The 24,662-nt window shown below is 43.4% G+C and overlaps 1 protein-coding gene across 2 annotated transcripts in view; it reads right to left on the bottom strand.

Moving 5' to 3' along the window:
* GEMIN2 (gem nuclear organelle associated protein 2) overlaps positions 1-24,662 on the bottom strand; it is a 252,485-nt gene that overhangs the window by 160,228 nt on the left and 67,595 nt on the right. The window contains exon 5 of one of the 2 annotated variants that reach the window (XM_086937355.1): positions 15,224-15,343. The exons of the other annotated variant lie outside the window; for it this stretch is intronic. Coding sequence (XP_086793481.1) covers positions 15,224-15,343 — 120 coding nt within the window. The remainder of the gene's footprint in view (positions 1-15,223; positions 15,344-24,662) is intronic. 2 annotated transcript variants of the gene reach the window in all.

Raw genomic sequence — 24,662 nt, forward strand, 5'->3', positions numbered from 1 at the left:
AATTGTATCTATGAGAATGCGAAAACAGGAGCTAACACTGGGTGAATGACAACATTGGGATATTGATCAAGCTATGTTGAGTCTCACTGGGATGAAACATGTTGGCTGCGCCGAATGGATTGATTCTGTCCAATTGGCGTTAATTTTTTTAATAAAATTCGATTCAAAGCAACTCGCAAGACTCCTGAATAACTTTTATTTGTCACATCATGACTACTTGATCTATTGCTGGAGAACAGTTTAACCATCTGTTGATTTTGGACCAGATAATCCTGTATAGAATTGAATGCTCCTTTTCATTTGTTATTTATTGACCCAAACATCTTGAGGTGGTGTAAGTGGCAGGGGCATTTTACAAGCAAATCAGGACTAACTGTATGAGAATAAGATGTAAGCAAGTGTTCCTCTTCCCAAATGATTTTTTTATTAGCAGAAAGATAAGTCCTTACTTGGAATGCAACTTAGAAATCCACACTAGTTTATGAAAAAAAGTTGGTTCTTTTATTGGCATAAATTGATTTAGAAGTACATTTCACTCATTTGATTTTTTGTGTAGGCAGATTTTACAGAGTGGAACAGCCAACACGTGTTTCGCCCTCTGTGGCGAGTTGAGCCAGGGCTTTCTCAAGGCTAGACATCATGTCAATCAAACGCATAATGTAACAGAGGTTTTTCTAAATTGCTTCTGAATTTTATATAGCCTAAGTGAAATTTGATTGCCTTTAGTCCCCGGGTAAATCCGTATAAGGCGTGGTCCAACAGGACTAACTGTATGATAATCATGAAGGCACTAATCCTTTAGAGTATGTATGTGAGAAGCTTAGGGTCTGGAAAACGAATATTTTTGAATTGTATAGATTGTGCAAGCTAGCAATAGAAATTTCAATCATTATCATCAGTCATGCTAACAAAAATAACAGAAAAGCAGGAAAGAAGAACTATTCCACTAGGATGTTTAGAAAGCTATGTGTAGTGAGCAACATTGCAAGGTCATCCGGCCAAGCACAGAACTAAGGTAGAAGGAAGCCTCTGGTTAGGTCTCTGAGGTACTGTTCACACAGTGACACAGATGCAAGAAGCGGCACAGCGACTCACCATCACCTCTATGCAGAATCATTGGGGAGAAAAGGTTTAAAGGGACGTAGGAATTTGGAAGGGGTGGACACAAAGACTGGTTGCTTAGGGAGAACACTGGTGAACCAAAATCAGATGGCTGGCCTAAAAACTCGTTCGAGGCATGCAGGGATAAAGCATGACTTGGTATAAAGTAGAGAAGGCAAAGGTTAATTATTCAGCCAATACCATAATTAGAAGGCGGATAATAATGTAGATCTAAACGTTAGGTAGAGGTTAGACTAAATTATTTAGTGGCCATAGCAGCTTACATGCAAAACAGGGAACAATTCTCCCTCTTCCGCATTCCCATAGTTAAAGCATTCATGGAGGGTCTTGAAAGGGCAATTGTTCCCAGGATCCCCTATCCACCTCCCACCACAGGGTGTAATTGGAACACAGTCCTCACCAGACTTATGGGTTACCCTTTTGAGCACCGACAACCTTGCCCTCTCAAGTACCTCTCCTGGAAAGTGGCCTCTCATCTCAATAACTTTTCTCAGTAAGTCACTACAGCAACCCATTATGGAGGCACACAAAGACAGGGTAGTGCTCAGAACAAAGATCCTCCCTCTCTATGGTGGTTTCCTTTTTTCACCTTAACCAAAAGGTGAGAGCTCATAGACTTATATCCCCAACGAAACTTCGTAGCAGAGAGAGCTCTCTATACCCTGGATGTTAAACACGCTCATAAATTACATTCATCAGAACTAAGCCTTTTCGTAAAGCAGTCCAGCTATTCATAACATTTGCTAAACCTCACAAGGGCCTCCCTATACCCAAAGCAGTCATTGCTAGATGGATAGTCCAGTGTATCCAAACTTGCTATCATAAAGCCAAGGGAACTCTCCCAGTCACATTCCGGGTGCAGTCTACATGGAAAAATATGTCTTTTCTGGAAAATATTCCCCTGGTTGACATGTGCAAAACAACTACATGGTCAATCCCACACACTTTCACTAAACACTATTGTGCAGATATCCTAGCCAGAGAACAGTCAATGGGTGACCAAACAATCCTAAAGACCATAATTCAGATAGCTGCATCATCCACATGTCAGGCAGCGCTTATAGAGGGTACTGATTTACACGGTCTGCAGAGCAAGTGTAGCTACACCAACACATGCTATTAACGGACAGACAGAGGTAGTGCAACCAAGTGTTTGATTCTAGAGGGGAATCTAAATACATGCATTGCATACTGAGGAAATTGTCAGAATGAGAGCGGACAAGTGAGGCGTCCCAGTATTTATGGACCCTGTATAACTAAAAGACAGGCAGACACCTTATCTAAACCATGATGACTACACCGGGAACCAAGCTCAATGGAAAGGAAAATGCTACTTACCAGTACGTCGTGAGGTACTATGAATATACTAGAGGCCATCATCCCTATTAGTTGCATAAACACTTCAGCTGGCAGTGAGTGTTGCGGCTGGAATTTTGCTATAAGAGCCTGCATACTTGCTACCCTGGCTGGATTGGGATATGCAAGGCCTTTTGAGGTGTATATTGTGGCACCTGGATATTGTTGGATGCGGGATGGTTGGAGTTTAGACTTCTGGAGAATTATTGTAAACCCTAAGTCGTGAAGTAGTTGGATTGTGGCGTGTGTGCGATTTACACACAGGGTATGTGACTTGGCTTTTATGAACCAGTCGTCCAAGTATGGGAAGACATGAATATGTTGTATTCTTAAGTGGGCTGCTACCACTGCTAGACATTTTGTGAATACTCTGGGTGCTGTGGTAACTCCGAATGGGAGAACCTTGAATTGATAATGCTGACCGTCCACTACAAGCCGAAGAGATTTCCTGTGAATGGGAAAGTCGGCGTCCTTGAGATCTAAAGCGGCAAGGAAATCGCCTTGTTTAAGTAGGGGAGGGACCTGTTGCAGTGTGACCATGTGAAAATGGTCTGATTGTATGTATAGGTTTAATGGTCTAAGATAAGCCTCAGGGTTCCATCCTTCTTTGGGATCATAAAATACAGGGAGTAAACCCCTGTGTTTTGATGGTGAAGGTGGAACTGGTTCTATTGCATGTTTGAGCTGTAGGAAAAGCACCTTTTGTTTTAGAAGCATTAAATATTCTGTTGACATTGAATGCTGTTTGGGTGGCAGTGAGCTCCAGGCAATAACCGGATTAAATGATTTGTCTCACCCACCTGTCCGTGGTGATATTGTTCCAGACCGGTAGGAACTGGGTTAATCTTCCCCCGACTGGAGTATGATAGTCCGGAAAGTCATTGTTTGGAGGTGGTGGCAGTATGGGTATTGGTAGTCTTGCCTCTACCTTTGCGGTTGTCGTCTCTGTAGCCTCCTCTGTAATAACCTCTTGTAGAGGAGGTTTGTGTGGGACTTTTATATGAAGTGAAGGCGTTATCGGTGTTAAAGCTTCTAGAGGCGCCCCTATAAGAGGAGGGACGAAAGGAACTTCTGGGAGCTTGCGATTGCAAGGCTCGCATTGATTTAGCGGGATCAGTGTCTTTTTTCATCTTCTCTAAAGATGAATCCACCATAGGTCCAAATAAGTGATCTTGGTCAAAGGGTCGGTTCAGTATGGTAGTCTGAACCTCAGGTTTAAACCAGATATCCTTAGCGAAGCAGGTCTGTATAAAAGGACACTGGTATTTATGGTTCAGGAGGCTGGATCTGTGGCATCTAGAGCACACCGAATGGAAGTATTAGTTACTAGTTTACATTCTTGTATGAGATCATGGGCTTTTGTTTTATATTGATCAGGAAGGTGCTGTAGTAGGGTCTCTAGCTCGTCATAGTGCGCCCTATCGTCCCTAGCTAGTAAAGCCTGTGTGTTGGCAATCCTCCATATGTTGGCTGCTTGTGACTCTGTTCTTTTGGCAGATGCGTCCAAGAGTTTTGACTCTTTGTCAGGTGGTGGAGCATTGCCTGAGGTTTGAGAGTTGGCCCTTTTTCTGGCGTTTGAAACAGCCAAGTAATCCAAGGAAAGCGGTCTCTTAATGTATGCAGGGTCAGTTGGGGTAGCCTTGTATTTCTTTTCTATTCTAGGCTTAACGAATAGCCCTTACAGGGTCTTTAAAGACTTCAGGAGCGTGTTTAATTACCCCTTTTAAGATTGGTAGAATCGAGGTGGACCTTTGAGATGTTGCAAAAGTGTCCATGAGGAAGTCCTCTTCTATGGGGTCTGTATGTAAATTTACACCGTGGTATTGTGCAGCCCTGTGTATTAGCTGAGTGAAAACCTATAGTGTTCGCTGGAGGGGATGGTATAGATGGGTAGACATCCTCTTGTGGTACATTAGGAACATCTGGTGGGCCATAATTTTCCCATGGGTCATTTGGGATGTAATGACTAGGTTCCCCTATAGGTTCATTATCCCCTTCGTCACCAGTGGTATTATCATCTGGAGGTGGGGGAGATTCTGTTGGTACTGGAGAAGGAATAGGAGAAATGTGTTGTGGAAGAGGTGTAGAAGGAACCCTTAAAGGTGAAGTAGCAATGTCTTTCTTCTTGGAAGGAACTGGAGGTGGTGTAGGTTTGTCCATTTTCCTTTTGTTGGAGGGACTAATAGTAAGATGACCTGTTTCTGGGTCCATTCCAGAGTTTTTTGTTTAGGATCTGGTCGAAAAAGTTCCTCCTCTGAAGTATGGTGTTTTGGTGCAGATTTTTTCTGGTCTGAATGCTTGTGTGGAACAGTTTTTGGATTTGTTTTATGCTACTTTAGTTTGGAATCAGGAGCTTTAGTGGGTTCTGAAGGTTTGGTTGCAGTCTTTGGAACCGGTTGCTTGGTCAGCTCCGATGATTTTTTCGGATCAGAGGGGTGTGTGCCAGATGTTTTTGGAACAGGTTGTTTTTTCGGTTCCGAGGATTTTTTCAGATCCGAAGGTTCAGTGTCTTGATTTCAGTGCTGAATGCACGGATGTGGATCCAGGCTTCGGCGCGGACGAAGACAATGTTTTCTGTTTCTCTTTTGTCGGTGCTGGGGATGGGGTTTTGGCATAGACAGCAAGTTGGCTTGATGCAGAGTGGCCTGAAGGCTTATGTGTAGATTTCTTTGCCATGCCCAAAGGCGGGGTGTGGGAAGTTTCATCCCAGTGTGCACCTAGGCCCAAAGGGGAAGGTGTTACTGATGCCTTTGAATGGGTGGGTCGAGGAGGGGGATGTAGACGTCAGTACTTACGACCGGTTGCCCCGGGGTGATGCCTTCAACGTCTGATTCCTCGGCTTCGGAGGCACTGAAAGTACCTTCTTCCATCCGCTACTGCACATCGATGCCTTCCTGGAAGTTGCAAGTTGTCGTCAGGTATCGATGATCGAGCCATGCTTCTTTGAGCTAGATTATCTCGGATGGTTTTCTTGAGCGGAAAGAGGCAGAAGCCGGACAGTGTTTGGCCTCGTGCTCAGGTGAAAGGCAGAGGTTACACACCTCATGAAGATCGGCGTGTGGAAACTTGGATCCACATTGAGGACATTTTTTGAAGGGGGTCCTTTCCATGAGTCAAGAAGGCCTGATGGCGCAGCTAGGCCCGAAGGCCTGCTTCGACCACCGGAACCGAAGTAGAAGCTTGTAGGGATGAGAGTCAAAAGGGAAAACGTGATAGAAAACAATACCGAATAAGGGTAAGGATTAAGCTTCGAAAGTTAAAATCGGTAACAATACTGAACTGGAGCGCGTCAAACACATCCGTGCCCGATGGCGGAAAAAAACAATCTGAAGATGGAGTCGATGCCCATGCGCACTATTTTCCAAAGGAGGAGTCACTTATCTCGTGACTTCCAACGACTTGTTCCACGACAATAACAAACTGCAAACAACTGGGCCCAACACCAGATGACGATCTATGCATAGTGTGTGATCTGCAGCTCATATGCCTCGAACAGGCATTTACTGCTGTTACTGCACTTTTACAGAGGAAGGTCACAATGTAATTTTTAAGCAGGCATGCTTGGGGTCTAAAGTACAAAATTAATCATCATTTTATAAGGGGTTGAGACTACATGCAGAAAGGTCACTATAGTGAGCAAATGACTCGGGACTGAAAAGCTAAAAGGTGGATGTTCATATTCCCATTCCTTTTGTCCACCACAAAGAATAAATAGTAAAAGCACCAATTGACTGGTTTTTAAAAACGTTTTGTGTGGATTCAAACTCGCACAATTTTCTCAGCTCTACTAGCTTGTTTTGAGAAACTCTACAAGTGTGAAATGAAGGAGAAGCAGCCAGAACTTTTAAACTGCCCCCAAGACAGATGATTGGTCTCAAAGTGTGATGCACCCACCACTTTGACGCAATTTCACTATTACAGAACCAGACATGCTATGTTTGGCATTTTGGGAGGCGATTTACAGGACCATTAGAATTGCAGGCCTGTCCTCACTTTTGCAATCACCTACCCATCGATAGCCAAGACATATGCATATTCACAAGATTTGCATACACAGGGCTTGACCAAAGCAAGACTAGACTGGCAAAATGACTTAGGTCTTAACATTGCTGTTGGAGGCTGGCTTAGTATATGGTGTATACTTATTTAAGTAAAGCACCTTTCACTAATCCAGACAACCCTTTTGGTGATTGTAGTGGTCTTCAAAAACCATAGAAAGCATTCTAAGTGACAGCTGTGGAGAGCGGCCTTTAGGCTTATTTTGAAGGAGTGTTAAGCAACTTCTTTTACCAGATCTAATTATTTAGTGTTGGTTAAATGAAAAAGAACCACTCAACATACATACATACATATAATATATATATATATATATATATATATATACACATATACACATATACACACACACACACACATCTATTCATTCTATTTATTACACAACGCTCCCTAACACATTGGTATCTCTCCTACCCGGAGATTGTTAAGATATACAATTCCATAATCAAATAGCAATAAAACAGAATATTAAAGAGCAATTGTGTATATATATTTTTTAACAGCATTAAGGTATTTATTTATTGAATTTTAAAGTCTATATATTTATTTATTTATGGTCTTTTTATTCTATATGCTGCTAATATGAATGTCATCCGGGCCCATGACCAAGGTAGACGAGTTAAATGGTCTAGGATTAACGTTGAGGAATTTTTTACTAATTTGTGTGATAAAGTAAGTGTGGAACTAAATATATGCAGGGACCCTTTGACCACAGGAGGAAATGTCACAAAAGTCTTTGAAACCATATGTAAAAATGTTGCTAAGGCCCTTACAAGCAAACCGGCTGATAAGCCACGAAGGGCACAGGGATGGTTTAATGCCGATTGCTCAAAGGCACATAAAAAACTCTTAGAAGCCCTAAAATGTAAGCCACGTAACATAATTGAAGTGTCCCAACTAAGGAAAGAATATAGGAGTACGACCGAGGCCCGTAAAAGAGAAATAAAACACACAGCCTGGGAAGCACTCTATGACAATCTTACTTTAAGGGATAGTGCAAAATTTTGGTCTATAGTGAACTCTCCTTTGTTTAGTGGCAAAGAGAATGAGCCATTAGAAGTTAATATCACCGAGAAGCAATGGCTAGATCACTTCGAAAACATCTACGGAAGTAAGACCATTACTACCCCTTTTACTCCTATAGATCCCTTACCTACAGACACTCCACTAAGGGTAACGGTAAAAGAAGTATTAAACGCAATTGAAAATACTGCCGGCGGGAAAGCCCCAGGCCCGGATGGGGTCCCCGCTGATATGTATAAAGCACATCCCTACATATGGTCTATAGTACTTGCGAATGTTTTTAATTTAGCATGTATGAATTTGTCTGACATTCCGACCACTTGGTCACATTCGGTTATCATTCCAATTTTTAAGAAGGGGCAAAGGGGTGATCCCAGGTGTTATAGACCAATATCGCTACTTGATTCCTCATTTAAAATTCTAGGTAAAGTCATTTTAAACAAAATTAATTTGTGGGAAAAGGAACATGCAATTTTATGCAACACTCAATATGGATTCAGAACAGGGAGGGGGACTGAGGAGCAGTGTCTTAATTTATACATGACTGTTTGTAAATACACTGTCGCATCCAGCGGGTCTATCCACCTAGCTTTTATGGACCTGTCCACAGCGTTCGACCTAGTAAATAGGTCGAAGCTGTGGACGATTCTTGCGGAGCTGGGTCTGGACCTTGCTTTGATTAACTTTTTAGCTTTCTTGCACAGCGACCTGACTGCATCAGTACGGATGACTACAGAAGGCAAGTGTACCACTGGGTTTAGATCAGTAAGAGGGGTTAGACAGGGGTGCATTTTGGCCCCCATGTTATTTTCTTTGTATATTAACTCTCTGTATTCTGTTCTAAAAACAGCTACCCCAGATATACCCAATATGGGAGGGTCACCGTTGCCGGTACTGATGTACGCCGATGACACGGTCCTCATTGCCAGAACCCCCAATGGTTTACAGTTGCTTCTTGACTCGTTTGGGGCTTTTATGGAAAATCTAGACTTGGTTGTAAATATGGAAAAATCGCACGTTATGTCCATTGGGAAAGGTAAAAACACCACAAAAACCCTACGATGCAATGGAGTGATTTTATCCAAAGTCAAAACATTTACATACCTTGGAGTCATCTTCGATGACATGGGCACCTGGACCCCGCAGGTTGCAAATAAAGCAATGGCTATACGGCGGTCATTTGCAGCAATACTGAGTTTTGCTAAGAGACTGGGGGGTAAACCAACTGAAGCCATCCTCAAACTGTATAGAGCCAAAACCCTGGCTCTGGCTAGATATGGGGCTGGGATTTGGGGATTCAGGGACTTGGCACTGATTCAGAAGGAAGAGAATAGGTCCCTGCGCTCACTATTAGGCCTACCACAGTCTACACCCATCTTCTCTGTCTTGACAGAATTAGGGCAAGGATACATTGAGGATGCCCTTAACCTGGCCCCACTACTTCTTTGGGTGAAAATGTGGCTGAACCCGAACCTGATGCTAAACCGTCAAATTATTACTGACTGCATGGGGAGAGACAGAGTTAAAGATATAAAATGGCTAAGCTATATTAAGTCTGTTGCTACTCATTTGGGTCGTCCTGATTTGTATAGTAATCCCGAGAGGCTATGTAAAGAGGATGTCACATGGATTAAAACACATTTTACAGAGTCCAGGAACATGCTTCGTGAAGCCCAAGAAATAGAGAAAACAACTGTTAGGGCTCACTACACTGTTGTCTCAACCATGTCCATCCAGCCTTATTTGAGGGTAGTGAATAGGCCATACCACCGGTGGCTTCTCACAAAATTCCGTTTCAATCAGATGCACCTCCTTCTGGGTGATTATCCGAAATGGAACAAGCCAAGGGATCATGCCCCATGTAAATGCGATTCTTTCTCTGACCAAGACCAGATCCATTTTGTATTTTTTTGTCCTTTTTTTGCGGAGGGGAGAGAAAAATATTTACTACCGCTTTTGAGAAACAGGGGATTTATGCAATTGAAACCCGCATTGCTGTTTTTACAAATTATGGAGACCCCTATTGTAATGTTTGGGGTTGCTAGTTTTTTGGTAGCAGCCATGAGAGCTAAACGACTTAGATCACTGAATACCTCAACAGCTGAATGAACCATGTAAATATTGAGATGTAGCATATTATAAAACATATTTCCTTATGATTTGCATAATTAATTTTGCTCCGTATAGTTTTAATTTGTTTTGAATATGGCAATGAACTACCTTTAGAATATAAAAGTGATGTTTTAATCAAGGGGTTTGATCTATACACAAAGTTAAAAGTAACACCTGAACCCGATTCATCCTGCATAAATGTTCTTTTTAACGTCCTTTTTAACATCTTTTTAAATGTATACTACATAATGTACTGTCTTGGTGAAAAATGAATGAAATGTACGCCTACTTCATTGTTATATGTGTTTCTGTGTTTGTAGTATACTTTTATGATTTTAATTAATCGAATAAAGTATTTTTGACTTGACTTGACTTGCTAATATGATAATATCCTTTGTATATACTTGAAGCTCTGACAATGTATTTTACAGTTATTTATTCTGTCTTATTTTTGACATCCATTTGCCCGCGATTTAGAAAGACGATAGTATGTCTTCTATGTTTGTTATCAATTAATGTTTTTTTTAGCATGCGTTCACTTTAAATTTACACACTTTCTCAGAAGTGTCATGTGATCAAGGCCCTTTCCGGGCTGAAACGCGTCATGGCGGTTTTTGGTGTTGGGCATCAATAAATAAGAAATTTGTACCAATTGCGGGTTTGCCTCGTCTTGTTTTAAGTGGCTAAGAAAAAGTCCTGTACTATCTATATATATATATATATTTCTATTTATTACACAACTCTCACTAACACATTGGTATCTCTCCTACCCGGAGATAGCAACACAATTGCACAAGATTACTTCAATTGCAATAGGTAAGTAGGCACACAATACAGTTGTCTCCAGGATGGGGGGGGGGGCAAACCATATATTAATAAAGTGGAATGCGAACTGCGATCAAAGTAGGGACTTGAACGAGGAGACTCAGAGGAGCTGGGTGCACAAAAAACCACCCAAGGTAAGTACTCAGGAACCCCACGGAGGCTGTGTGCAGGGTGGAAATACAGCTGTGCGTCTAAAAGAAGTAGAAGGGGAAATCGCGGTTACACACACACATTTTCACATTCACTGAAAAAAACAAAGGTTACAGAGATGTTATAGTCAGGCTCAGGTATCACTCGTACAAAACCAGAGAAATTCAGTAGTTACAATTAGTGAGCTAACTATAACTCGCGCCCCCGCAATTCACTGCTTAGGACTTCACATATTACATCAATCATAACATGGTCAGTGATATCACTGACGACATTACTGAGGACATCACTGATGACATCATCCGGTGACTGAGCGTTTTTAAAATGTGTGAGTGTTAAATTATATACCAAGGTGTATTGGTTAATCAATGGGTGTAGGAGTGAAACCAGTGACATTCAGCCGTTCTAATTGGTGAGCCCAATCCAAAAAGATCACCAAACCTCCTTACGAACCAAAGCCAAGAGAGATGGTGGTCAAGGAACACATGTTCGAGAAGAAAACTTAAAGATAAACACAGCCATGAACTCCAAAGAAAGGGGTAGGAGGTGACATCTAAAGAACAACAGTTCGATAAAAGTGTCATGGTTGATATCTTAACTGTCATAGAAGTATTTGCTGTAGGAACTAAGGTAAAAGGCATTGCCCAAAAGCAAAAAGAAAATAGCTTCACGCAGGGTAGAAGCAGATTAAGGACTGCAAAGGAGGTGGCACAGGAAATAAAGGGTCGGACGGGTAATACACCCATAGCAAAGATACTGACCAGATAATCCAACAAGGAACCTTGTGAGAAAGAGAAGTGGCAGGAGCCTTTATTGCCAATGCATAGCGAGAGCTAGCACAAAGAATTGCCAACGTCCTTAAAAAGAACCTAAGATGGAACACTGCCTAGGTCAGGAGCAGTCAATATACCGTAGGCCAAGGACTACACTCCTCCCGTCCCCCTGCATCTGCTAGGGAAGGAAGGATGTCAGATAGAGTAAAAAGTAAAAAATCAAATCCATGGCAAGGAGCAAGACACTGGACAAAACAGGTGCAAAGCAGAAACCCCCGGCACTATCTCACCAAAAGCATATAATTTGAAGTCCCCTATAAGAGGTACTTAAGTGTCAGAAACATATGTAGGAATGCTTATAAGGCATACAGACGATGTTCCCTGTAGGATAGGGAGCAAGTCAACAGTTATCCGCACAATGCAAGCAAAATACCCTAATCAGAATTTGGGTAGAAAAAAAAACACATTCATAACAGAACACCTTGCATCAACAGGCGTTGAAGCCCAATAGGTCACAAAGTAGTATACTTCCCCAATAATGGGGGACCATAACCTGTTCATTGATAGCCACCTGTAGGCAGAGATTGAAAACAAAAAAGCCAATGGGCACTGCTTTTGAAAGGCTCATATGTGAAAGAAACCATCCTCCTGTACAAGCCTAGTACAGGAGGAATAAGGGAGGCAGGCAGTATTGAAAAATAGAATCAAGATTCTATTCCAGCCCGACTGTCCCGAAAATGCTGTAAGGCGGAATCTGCATGAGCGCCGAACAGATGTACACTATCGAAAGCCTCTGAAAAACCGGAGTGGAGTAGCCAGGCACGACGGCAGAATGCCACAAAGAGCCATGGCTCGACCTACAGAATCTGTGGAATCCATGCCCAATGAAGCACTTGGCCATCGTGGTGTATAGGGTAAGATTGTTCCGGGACTCATCTGGAAGGGAAATGAGGCGCAAGAAACTAATCCCCTAATGTGTTAGAAAACCGGCTCAGAACACAAGCGATATTTAGTGACCCCAGGGCGGAACTGGTGGCAGAAAAAATTTGCCAACCAAAAGTATTGAGACTCCTGGACTCCCAGTCCAGAGGGACGTTAGGAAATGCGCTGATGTTAGGGGTGGATGTAGCAGTCTGTACCACAAAGCTGCGCTGAGTAGGCTGCTGGAGTAGGCCGGCTGGGTCCCCGGGGGAAGAACAATGTATATGCTACAGGCCACTCCACTGGGGTCCCCTTAGCAGACTTAGCCCAAGATCAAAATGAAATATCCTATAGGGCTTCACTGTTGGGGAGAACAGGCTCAACCTTGTTTGGCCCAGATGGAGTACCCCAAATAATGGGTTAATGGCCACCTCACACAGAAGGGAGCTACAGCTCCAGAACCAGAGCTGCCCTATTCAAAAAGCTCCGAAAAGGCAGAGCTTACCTATGTTGCGAGGCCGGGAGAATAAAAGAGGCCCGATGATGGGGAGGAGTTAAAGCCACTAGCCTCACTCAGCTCATTTAGCCAACTAACCTCGAGAGGAGGTTGGAGAGTATCAGTCATGGGGTAAATAAATCCCATTTCTTCTCCTTCTCAACCAAAAATGTGTTCTCCTGGAGGAAAAACAGTAGGGGCTCCTCAGAAGGAGGAGGAAAGATGTGAGGCAAACTGCACCACCGGCACTGCCCCAGTCGCCATCAGTCGATGTGGTGACGCCATCCAGTGCCGATGTGGCGACGCCTCTGCGTCGGAAGTAGAGAAGACAGAGCCACTGACGTCGACAACAGAGCTGGCTGAGCAAACACTGGCGCCGTAGGTGTGAACACCGAAGGGCTGTTAATCGGAGCGGACAAGGATCAGACTACAGATCCAGAGGGCCTAACTGAAGCAAAGGGAGACCCCTGCCGGCGTGGATACAATGAAGGCTCCTTTGACCTCCTTGGTGCTGCAAATCGCACCAGAGGAAGGTGGAGACCCAAAGATCGCATGAAGGGAGGAATAATACTCCCGCATCTGGTCCAGAGTCGTCCCGGCTCCAGGGAATACTGTGAGGTTATGGGGTAAACTCTTGCCCAGACTCCTCAATCGGAGGATTAGGAGGGGCATCAGACGCTGCGCCTATGCAGCAAAGTCGGGGAATGCTGGGACTTTGACCACTTACATCGCAACATACCTTTAGATGTCAAGGTCGAAAGATGGCCACGGTAAGGACTTCTGGAGCGGGCTCTCAAGCAATACGTGGTGCGCTACCTTGAACGACGCGACAACACTGCCAAGAACTTCATGCGAAGTTATCACAACACCTCCAGACGAAGTTGGCGACAGGAGTCTCATTCCTCTAGGGGCACCACATACAAATATTATTAGTGTCTATGGTAGACATCCGACGTCCACCAGATCCACAGGATTTGAACGCAGATGAAATTCGAAAAGGCAGAATGTTAAGTCGACGAAAAGTTTAAATAGGCCAAAAAAACTGACTGCGGAATCGCTCTCCAGATCCTAGTTGGGAGTGGGGGGAAAGAAGAAACTGACATCAGCGTGTCAGGGAAGGGCTTATATGGAACCCCGCCGGCATCACATCAGGTGGACAATATCACTGTGGGTCACTAGACGCCCTCTACCGACGGGTAGAGGTACTGCTGTGAAACATTTTCCAGATCCATTCCAGCTCCTGGGGAGAATTCAAAGGTAAGGAATCTGCGGCTAGATGTCTCTATCAGATGCTATTTTCACTGTTGCAGGCCTAGTTGTCCTATGTAGAAAAAAAGAGCACAGATCAAAATACTAATACTGTATCTCTAATATCTAATACTGTTAAAAACAAAAAGTCGATAGTCGAATTTTTTATAAATATTTTTTTAAGCAGCATTTAGAAAGTTACCTTTTCCCCACACCGGAGGTTCCGGGAGGCTAATTTGCATTTACTCTCAAACGTCTTCCAGCCATGGGATTAGCATTTGAATAACTGCTTCCTAGCAGCAAACCATAGGCTGACATGACTGAGCAGAGAGGACTCCTCTGAACCTCACAAAATATGCAGGGTGAGGGCTGTTAGGGTCATTTTTGACATTACAGTGTTGAATCCTGATTGACAGGTCTGCTGGGTTTATAACACTTTGGGGCACATTTATCTGGCTGCTGAAGGACCTGCTTTGTCCTCCACCAGACTTCTGTCTCTGGTTTTACATAGAATACTGTGGCCACACTTGAAGAGAAGGGAAACAGAATACCAAACATTTAGAGTATACGTTTGGTTTCTGGAAACCCCTACTTTTGTTCTATCAGACGTCTGTCTTAGTGTTTTTTGTGTAATCATAATGCACCACACAAGGAATATCAGGAGTGTGTACATGTACACATACACACAGGGTGAGCTTCAGAGTGTGCAGTCAGGTTTCATGCTTCAATGCAGATCAGCACTTGAAAACAGAGTAACGTGGGTGGTGTTGCTTCAAGCCAGTCATATGCAGCAGACTATTGGCTATATAAATGATAACAATAGTGTGCCAAAGAACATGGAAGCTAGTGGCTGGACAAACCTATCCAAAGGGTAACCCTTCATCCATAAGTCTTCGGACCTGGGCACAGTTAATGAAAACTACAGAAGCTCAATGCCATTATAGTGGTAAGATGAAGGAGGGAAAAAAAAGAAGAATGCAACATTTGCCAGATACCTTTCACTTAAAATCAATTATAGCACTTGACCATCCTATGCAGGAGAGTCTGAAAAAATGACAAACATTACTAAAAGATTCTAAGAACAGGCAAATTTTTTTTGGGTTTTAATGATTTACTTACATTGGAAGAGGGTTCTACACACCTTTATATAATCAATGCCTGGGTTTTCATTCTCAGTGTTCAACAACGAAGAAGCAAGATCAGAATTAATTTTTTCCCCCAGGCAAAATGTTTTCCACCTTTCTTCGTCATATGGCTGTGGCTAAATGTAGGAAATATTTGCAATGATAATATCATCATAAGGCATTCACCATTATCAACAGAAGTTACCATTTGCATACACAACTTATCAAAAAATTATAAACAGGCTTAAATTAAGTGTTACATAGAGATACAGTAGATTCAAAATGGACGGACCTAAATGTGTTTTATAGTACAGAGTTGAATTTCTAGACACTAATTTTTTTAACTGTGGTTTTACAAAGCACCAACACAGGGAAATGGTTTAAAAAAAATATATTAAAACTCATGGATCACAGATCACTTTAGCACGGTCTGCATGGTTTACTCAAGAAATTCTTGAATCAGTCGGATCACCAAGATGAGTAATAAACGTATCATAAAAGCCATATTGAGAAGAAAAAAAATTGCAAAGGACACACATTTTGGTTTCAAAGTTTAAAATACAAGCTTTACAGTGTCAGGGTGTCTATAATTTAATCATCATCATATTTCCTTGATACAAATTCATTCAAAAATTTTTTTTAGGTAATACAAAATTGTGTGAGAAATTACAGATCAATACAAGTCTCACCATGTTTTAAAATACATAAAAAAAACGGTGCACATTTTTTTAAAAAAAAACATCTCAAAGCTAAAAAGATTTCCAAATAAGGACAATTCTATTCCTATAAAACAAATTTGGTAAAACAACAAAAATGATTTGAAATCAATCAAATGCAGTTGGGACAAGATATTAGGTGTGCAAAGATATGCTTACTGTTTTAAAGAGCATTCGACCCAATGTGGCATATAGCAGACAAGTATCTCGCAAATGAATACACCACAGTCTCTGGTGTTGGTTTTACATACTCGAAGGGCTGAGGCGGTGCCCTAAAGCAAGAAGTTTACAAAGAGGAATGATCCCGCTTAATCGTGGTTTAGTTAGCCCTTACAGAAAAGCAACAAGTGTTCAATATTCTCTGGTACTTGACAACCCATCTGGCACAGGTTTGATTAGTTTCCCTTTTTCATCCAGGAGTGGGTAACGTGGCCAACGGTAAGGTGCCTAAAATAAATTTTACATAAAGTGCACATGCAGCAAGGTTAATAACCATATTCAGGTTTTGCTCATACTGTGGTACATATTTAAACATTAAGGAGTCTAGGAGGATACCAGGGGATGCAGCAGAAGGTTTGGCGCCTAGCACAAGATTCGAGAAGGACGTTTTCAGTTTATCCCCAGCTCCTTGGGGTAATGCAGAAGGCTGCAACCAGAAATCTTCCAGACCCAACTTGAATAGCCAATTTTCAATATGCAATGCGGTGTATGAAATTTATGTTAGGTTTAGATTCAATCTAATTGGCAGCGTCAGGGCACTGGTGGGGAGTCTCAAAGCGTTCTTTATAAAGGCATTTTCAGGTTTTTCAAGGGTGTTAAAGTGCCACCATAAATCTGCCCCATACATAGCTCCCCCACAAGCTTGAATCTTGTATATCTCCAAGGGGGTGGGAGGGATAGCAAACGTGGATGATCTATTGGCACATTTTATGATCGACCCTGTTCTTGGTTTTAAAGTCATAACACTTTTCTGTACCTGGGGTACCCATCTATAGGAATCTCCAATCTTGTGCCCAAATAGTCTAACTCCTGTACCTTATCCAATGCCTCCCCCCGCTTAAGAAAACCTTACTCTTGGGCATTTTCCTCTTGGCACCAAAGACCATGTACTTAGTTTTGTTACTATTAATTTCCAGGTCATGATGTAAACAACAAGTGTTAAATTTGTCCAAGAGAATAGAGAGATCACAAGGAATCGTTGATAATAACAAAGTAGTTACCTTCTACCTTGATCTGACTTTTCATAACTAGTTTCCACACAGATTGTTCTAAAAGGACATGAGAACATCAAGCCCTGAATCGCTGATTGTGGTTCAACACCTTATATGCTATGGTCCTCATTTTCCTATTTTTGTTTTAGGTTTATCACCTCTTTCACTTTTGGTGTACTCCTACATGTTTTATTCACTCAAACTGATCCTTCCCATTATATTTTAGTTACAGTGGCTGGCTACTTTCTCGGCTATTACCTCTACCCATTATATAAGTACAACTCTTCTCTCCATCCCTGGTGCTAAGTATGGAGGTAGATTACATATCCTTCTTTAGTACATTTTCACTTCTTATTTAAAGTCTGTTGTGAATGGTACTCTTTCTTTGAACTTAACTTCCACTTGATTTGCTGAACTCAACAGGTCTTGTAGTGTTCCACGATTGGATCTATTTTGTAGATCTTGACACATCCCATAAAAAATGTTGTATATGTAAAACTCAAAGACTTTAAAACACAAAAACAGAAGTACAACATGAGGCTCTTCAGGACGACCATTACAACACATTTGAAAAGGATGATCTTTTCCTCGCAACACCTCAGTGTTTGAAGGAAAATTAAAGTACCCTACAGATAAAGAAAATGTTCCCATACCACCTTAAAAAGCTAACCAGTTTTCTTTTTCTGTAACAGCAAACATAAATGATTCAAGCCTCTGGTGAGAACACCCTCTGGGGACCACATCCTTCTCTTACGGAACAAACTCCAAACTGAATTATTCTTCTATCTTTTCTCCTCTCTAAACCACCCCCCCCAGTCCCTCTTCATCATTTCCTCTTTCTCATCAACAATTGTTTAATCCTCCTTACTACAGTAGATTTTAGTGTCTCACTCTTACCCCCTTGTTACCTTTTAAACTTGTCTCACAGATCTCTTGATCCTTGATCTAACACTTCAACACATCTACTTCTTCCTTATCTACTGTTAATCTCCCATAATGTTCATTTATACCACCTAATAGTTTCTTGATCACTCCTCTTTTGTTCTTTTTATAACAACCAGTTCTTTCCCAACCCCTTATAAACAGCCTCATGTTATTTCATACCATCTCACACAATCTAATACATTTATTCAATTTTCTCATTTTTCTAGATCTCATCGAATAGAATTCACATCTGTGTCACCTACTCCTTCCTTAATCACCTCCGCCACTGCCCAACCATCTTCTTCGAAAATGTCCTTCTCTTTCATACCACTCCAGATCAGCTTTAGCCACAAGCGGTTGCCGAAAATCCCATCCACCTCTGGACCAGGGCACAATTGGCTGTGCCTGGCAGCCCCTGGTTAAGGCACAGTGACTCAGTATGTTGTGTGCACTGGTGTGACAGGAGTTATGCTGCCCAGGATAGTGGGTCCCCCACCTCAAATCATTAGTACAGTCAATCATGTACCCACGCAGATGTACCAAAAACCATGATCGATGCCCAGGCTGAAAGGCAGAATACAGCAGCATTTGAAGATGCACTGCAGGATTAGAGGATCCCATCAAACCCAGGACGTGGCCTGGTGCTTGCCTTTTCTCCCTGTTGATGAGGAAGCCTCTGCGTTGAGTCTGCTTTACACCGTTCTTCCTGGCTTTCCAGCTATGGATCTCCAAGCGGGTTGCCACCTTGAGGCACATCATCTTCTGAGGCCTAATTTTAAAGAACTTCCTTGGTACTCTGCCAGCACGGTCATCAGAAGCCTCAGATTAGCAGGACTTGAAAAATCATAAAAATGTTACTAGACCTGCAGGTCTAGTGACTTAGAAGATCTACTCGACCTAATTAGAAGGCTCTTGGCCCATAAACTGGTTTCAAATCAAGTGATCCTGGGCAAATATTTTAATTCATTGAGCCGCCATTTTCTTCTTTATCACATACGAGAGCAACTTCAAACATGTGAGTTCAGCATGTCTGCTGTACAAAAATCACTTGTTTGATTTCAAATCTAGCCACATAACGCGACCTAGAAGGTGAGAACTACTTCACCTCCAGGGTCTTATTCATTGCCCGATTCTACCGGCGCAGCCGAATTGAGGTGCTGACGCCGGTAGTCGCGGAATAACCGCCGCCATCTTGGGCAAGGCAGGGTAGCGGTCCAGCTTCTGGACGATTCCCACCCTCCTGTCATGTATAAACACAAACTACCTGCACGTCCGCGCAGCGGGCGCGCCAAAGGCGCGCCTAAGGCAAGCCCGTCTGCGCCCGTCCGCGCCTGGCACGGGCCTAGGGCCAGTACCCCTGTCCAGCTGACGAACAAGAACCGTGTAAGCTGGACCAGAGAACAGCTCATACAATTAGGATCGGGCTCCTGTGCAGCTTCGGCCCACTGCCCCCCAAATAATTTAGACGGCCACTCCTTTCATTGCTTACAGTGCAACTTGATTCTCCCTCCCTGGAGTGAACGCATTCCGCCACTAACTCCCACCCCGAGCACTATACGTATATTAAAAGCAGCTTTGATCAATTGCAGATCTCTCCCCCGCCACGCAAATGAAATTTGGTCTACTCTAACCACCTACAGCTGGGACATATTATTCCTCACGGAGTCTTGGACAAAAAACACTTCAAATCCAGATATCTATCTAGCCACCCCCCCCCGGACTATCGTTTCTTGGGCATCAACCGAGAAGGTAAAACGGGGGGTGGATTGCCCATCATGTTTAAATCTCACCTCAATATCACCATCAAAAAACTTACTAACATTGGGCTGATTGAAGCCATGTATTTTTCGATTGCAGACTCCGCGGCGGTCTACTTAACCGGCATTCTAGTCTACAACCCACCAAAAGCGTCTCCCTCCTCTCTAACGCAGCTGGTTCATATAATAACAGATCGGTCTCTCAAACACCCGCACTTCTTAGTACTAGGTGATTTCAACCTACATGCCGATGATCCTACTTGTTCCCAAGCTATCCGATTCTTAGATTCTCTTCAGAGCCTGAGCCTGACGCAACTAATCCAAGGCCCGACTCACGTGGCCGGCCATACATTGGACCTAATTTTCTCTAATCTCCCGGGTACCATCACCCACCCTACCCTTCCCCTTACCTGGTCCGACCATTATCTTCTCTCGGTCGACATCCCACTTCCTCCAGCACCGATTCCGGTGGAACTGGGAACAGACCACAGGAGAAAATGGCACAAAGTTACGTGCACTGCCTTAGAGCCTGTCTTTAGATGCCCCCTGGAGCCTCACATAGAAGACATCGATGTTTGCGTTACCAAGTTCAATGCGACCTTACTGTCTGTTATTGACGGTATTGCCCCATCCCTACCAGTTTTGTCTGCGAGATCCCGCCCCTCAGCTCCTTGGTTCTCAGAGGCCTTGCGTGAAGAAAAAAGCCGCTGCAAAAAATTAGAACGCAGCTGGAGACTAACATATGATACAGAGGCAAAAAGTATTTACAGAACGGCTTTAAAGAAATTTACTAAACTAAAAAAGTCTGCCATGAGAGAGTTTTTTGCCTTGCAAATTAAACGTGCAGACAACTCGGCAAAAACCCTGTTTAATATTGTTAAAGACTTTGTCAAACCCCCTGCCATGACACCTAATAATCTATCCAACCAGTCTCTTTGCAATGGGCTATCAGATTTCTTTCAGGGGAGAAAAAAAAAAAAAAAAAAAAAAAAGAGAAAATCTCATCTTCCTTTCCTCCAGTCTCTGCATCCGAACAATCCTTTTCCCCTGTCTCAAGCAGCCATGACATTGCTCCTGCCCTAGTTGCGTTTAAGGACATCACCCCAGATCTTGCACTTAAATTACTTACACAGTGCAAATCAGGTTCCCCTCTGGATCCTGCCCCCCCTAAGGTCATGAGTGATCTTGCTACCTTATTGATAGAGCCACTTACTTCTATATGGAATGCCTCATTACATCTAGGTCAATTTCCCACTGCTTGGAAAGAAGTCATGCTTGTGCCTATCCTGAAGAAAACAGATGCGGACCCCACGCAATTTTGCAATTACCGGCCCATTTCCCTCCTTCCGAAACCAGCTAAGGTCTTGGAAAAGGCCGTCCAACTACAACTCGCAGAATATTTGGAGACCAATTCTTTACTCTATGACTCCCAGTCAGGTTTACGCACGGGTTTTAGTACGGAAACCGCACTGCTAGAAGTGTCGGAGACTATTCGAGAATGTGTGGATAGGGGCGAGGAAGCCATGTTGGTCCTACTCGACCTATCCGCCGCTTTCGATACGGTGTCCCACAAAATACTTTTAGAGCGATTGGAGCAGATTGGACTGGGCGGCTCTGCCCTGTTGTGGATTAGCTCCTTTCTCCAAGGACTAACGCAGAGGGTCCTTCTTAGACCGTTCAAATCTGAGTGCAAACCACTTGTCTGTGGAGTCCCGCAGGGCTCGGCGTTGAGTCCATTATTCTTTAATGTCTATCTGGCCCCTTTGGCCAAGGTAGTTGAATCATGCGGTATCAGAGTGATCTCTTATGCTGATGATACACAGCTGATATTTTCTTTCAGAGATCACGCTGATTCCAGCCTCTCTAGCTTCCGCTACTGTCTGGGCGAAATCTGCTCTTGGATGGCTTCCAACCATCTTCGACTTAACACCGACAAGACGGAGGTCTTGTTTTTCAATCAAAAAACATCCATACCCTCCACATTGTGGTGGCCAACGGTACTCAACCCCCCCCCCCCCCCCCATCCCGGTCCACTCCGCTCGCAACCTGGGGTTCCAGTTCGACGACACGCTCTCCTGCAGCCCTCAAATTAACAAGGTTACGGCAGCCTGTTTTGGAAAATTAAGGATGATGAGAAAGATCTTCCCATTCCTGCCGATAGACGCTCGCAGAACGGTCACACAGGCCTTAATTACCTCCCATTTGGACTATGCCAACAGCCTTTACGCTGGGGCCCCTCTGTACCAAAATGAACGCCTACAAATAGTTCAAAATGCGGCGGCGAGACTGATTGGCAACATCCCCTTCCGACACTCGATTTCTGCGTTTCGCAAAGAGCTCCACTGGCTCCCAATAGCCAGTCGTATCAAGTTTAAAATACTCACTCTTGCTTTCCGGGCTCTGAACGGTACTGGACCGGAATATCTAAGAAAGAGATTAATATCATCTCACTCAGTCAGATGCTTACGTTCCAATAATCTACGCCTCATGATTGTTCCGCGATTCCGCCGTACTAGAATGGGCGGCAGAGCCTTTGCAGTCCTCGCTGCCAAACATTGGAACAGCTTACCTATAGACCTCAGATTTGCTCCCTCTGAGGCACTGTTTCGTAGCCGTCTGAAGACGTGGCTATTTTCATCAATATAGGTAGATCCTTTCCTCCTGCTTACAGTTTCAGCGCCGGGACACCCCCGTTGGGGGTAGCCGTGCGCTCTACAAGATTCATAAATAATAATAATAATAATATAAGATGCACATGACCGCTGAATTGTTTTTAGTTCCTTAACAGCATTGTCATAAGTACAGGGGCAGGAATGTTTCTCAAATTATGTTTAAAAACAATCACTTTTAATAAATACATACCTTAAGCATGAAGGGGTAGCGCACATTTGAAAAGCAGAAATTTTTCATTGAAATAGCCATAAAATGTCCCACTGACATGCACTTTTTAAAATAAAACTATATAGTGTGCAAACAATGTTTAGCAATAGAGTGCCTGAAAATATACATTTGCACATCATCAAGTTAAGTGTTCTGATTTGTTTTGCTCCTATTTAAATCTAGGTTTGCATCAGACTTTCTGAAATAAAAAGAAATAAAAAATGTGCTTTCGTAATTCCAGATATATTTTTTAATATGGGTACTTTTTGTTTACAAGATTTTTAAATGTTGTGAATTTGAAAAGAAAACTGACATCTTACAGCCTTTTGTTTCACAATCACTTGACAAAAACCTTTAGCTGTAATAAGAGAAAGAAAAGTAAACACAATTTTCCAGGCTAAGTTAAGCAGCAATTAGTAAAAAGGCAAACTGACATTTGACCTCTGTCATTGACCAGACAACAATTGTGTCAAGACAAAAACAAGATTTAATGTGTCTTTATTGCTCATTCACTTTCTGAATGAACACAACATCTGTTCCTTTCCAGTTTAGGTTCACCTGCTGGAATGGACGAGTAGGTCCGATAAATACCTAGACCTGATTAAATCGGACTCGCCGTAGCAAGTGGGTGAGAAGTTTTCAGGCCTGGTTATGGATTAGGTAGGAAGAGTTAGATGTATTTGTTTGGTTTGTGAAACTACTCTTGAATTGTTGATCTAGTCCATGCACCTACATACTAGAACTATGCCTCACTTTCCAACAAATCAGGAGTACACCTTTAGTTTTTGTTCGGTGACCTAAGCCGTCTAGTCTCACAACAATTACCTTAGCTCCAGCAAGATAAAGGTACTCTGCCATGGATACATTGAGTATTTATTATAATGCACTTGTTAGAGGGATACTTGAATATTTTTTCAGTTTCTGTAAAATGTTACCACTGTGCTAGTAAAAATAATGGAACTTAGTTCTACCCTGGAATCTTTGACCTTTCCTAGTAGGACGTACTTGCTCTTCTGGACCATTAAGACTCTCTTAAGAAGAACGCTTCCATCATTATTTCTCAACCATTTCTATTGTAGCAGGACATAGATTACAGCACAAGAAATGTGTGTTGATAAACGTAGTACATAACCTCATCAAGCTAATTCTGGCCCTAATTCCTACACCATCTACTAAAGTGAACTTGAGAGGGCGTGAACTCACCAGCGGCAAGATAGCTGTGCTTTGAGCGAGCTCTGCCGGCCAAGTGGAACAATCCTAACATTCTGCAGCTGCAGAGAGACTGAACCACACACAAAGTGGGCGTTTACTGTGCACCACCTGGGGACTCGATACTACTGCCATCTACTCACCCTGGTGCCCCAGGACGCCGGAGAGCTGTGACCGCCTGCCCTGGTGGGGATGCCGTCTGGCCTGCATGCGGGGTGAGGCCCGCTTATCATGAGCTTCTTGTTGCACGCCTTCTGGGGCTGGACTGGCTGGATGGGGACTCACTATGGGTTGCCGCTGTCCGGCTCCGATTAGCGCTGCCGCCGCCCCCCTACCTGTGCGCGGCTCGGAGCTTGGACAAAGATCCATATCAACGACTGCACGGCCCAAGCAAAGCGCATGGGCCTGGTGGGAGTCCTGCCTGCCCGATTGGTGAGATTGCCCGCCGACCGGCATTGGTCCTGCTGCCGCCAGTGAGGCGGAGTGCGCGGCCCGGTTTAAACATCACCTCCTGTGACGGTGAGGCCTTGGATGGGTCCGCGGGTCTGAGCGGGTGGCCTATCTTGCGCTGGGCGGATGCACCTAATGCAATTTGGGAGCGGCAACACCGACTGCTGGGACCTAGGCAGCGATCGAGACTAGCAACACACACAAGTAAGGAGTGGGGAGGGAGCGTGCCGGAGGCTTGGCAGGCCGTGTGGGTGGAGATTCTGGTCTGCCCAGGCCCCCCCTCGCTCTAAAGTGCACCGCGGGGATCCT

This window comes from Lissotriton vulgaris, chromosome 9 (assembly GCF_964263255.1).
Source record: "Lissotriton vulgaris chromosome 9, aLisVul1.2, whole genome shotgun sequence".
NCBI lineage: Eukaryota > Metazoa > Chordata > Amphibia > Caudata > Salamandridae > Lissotriton > Lissotriton vulgaris.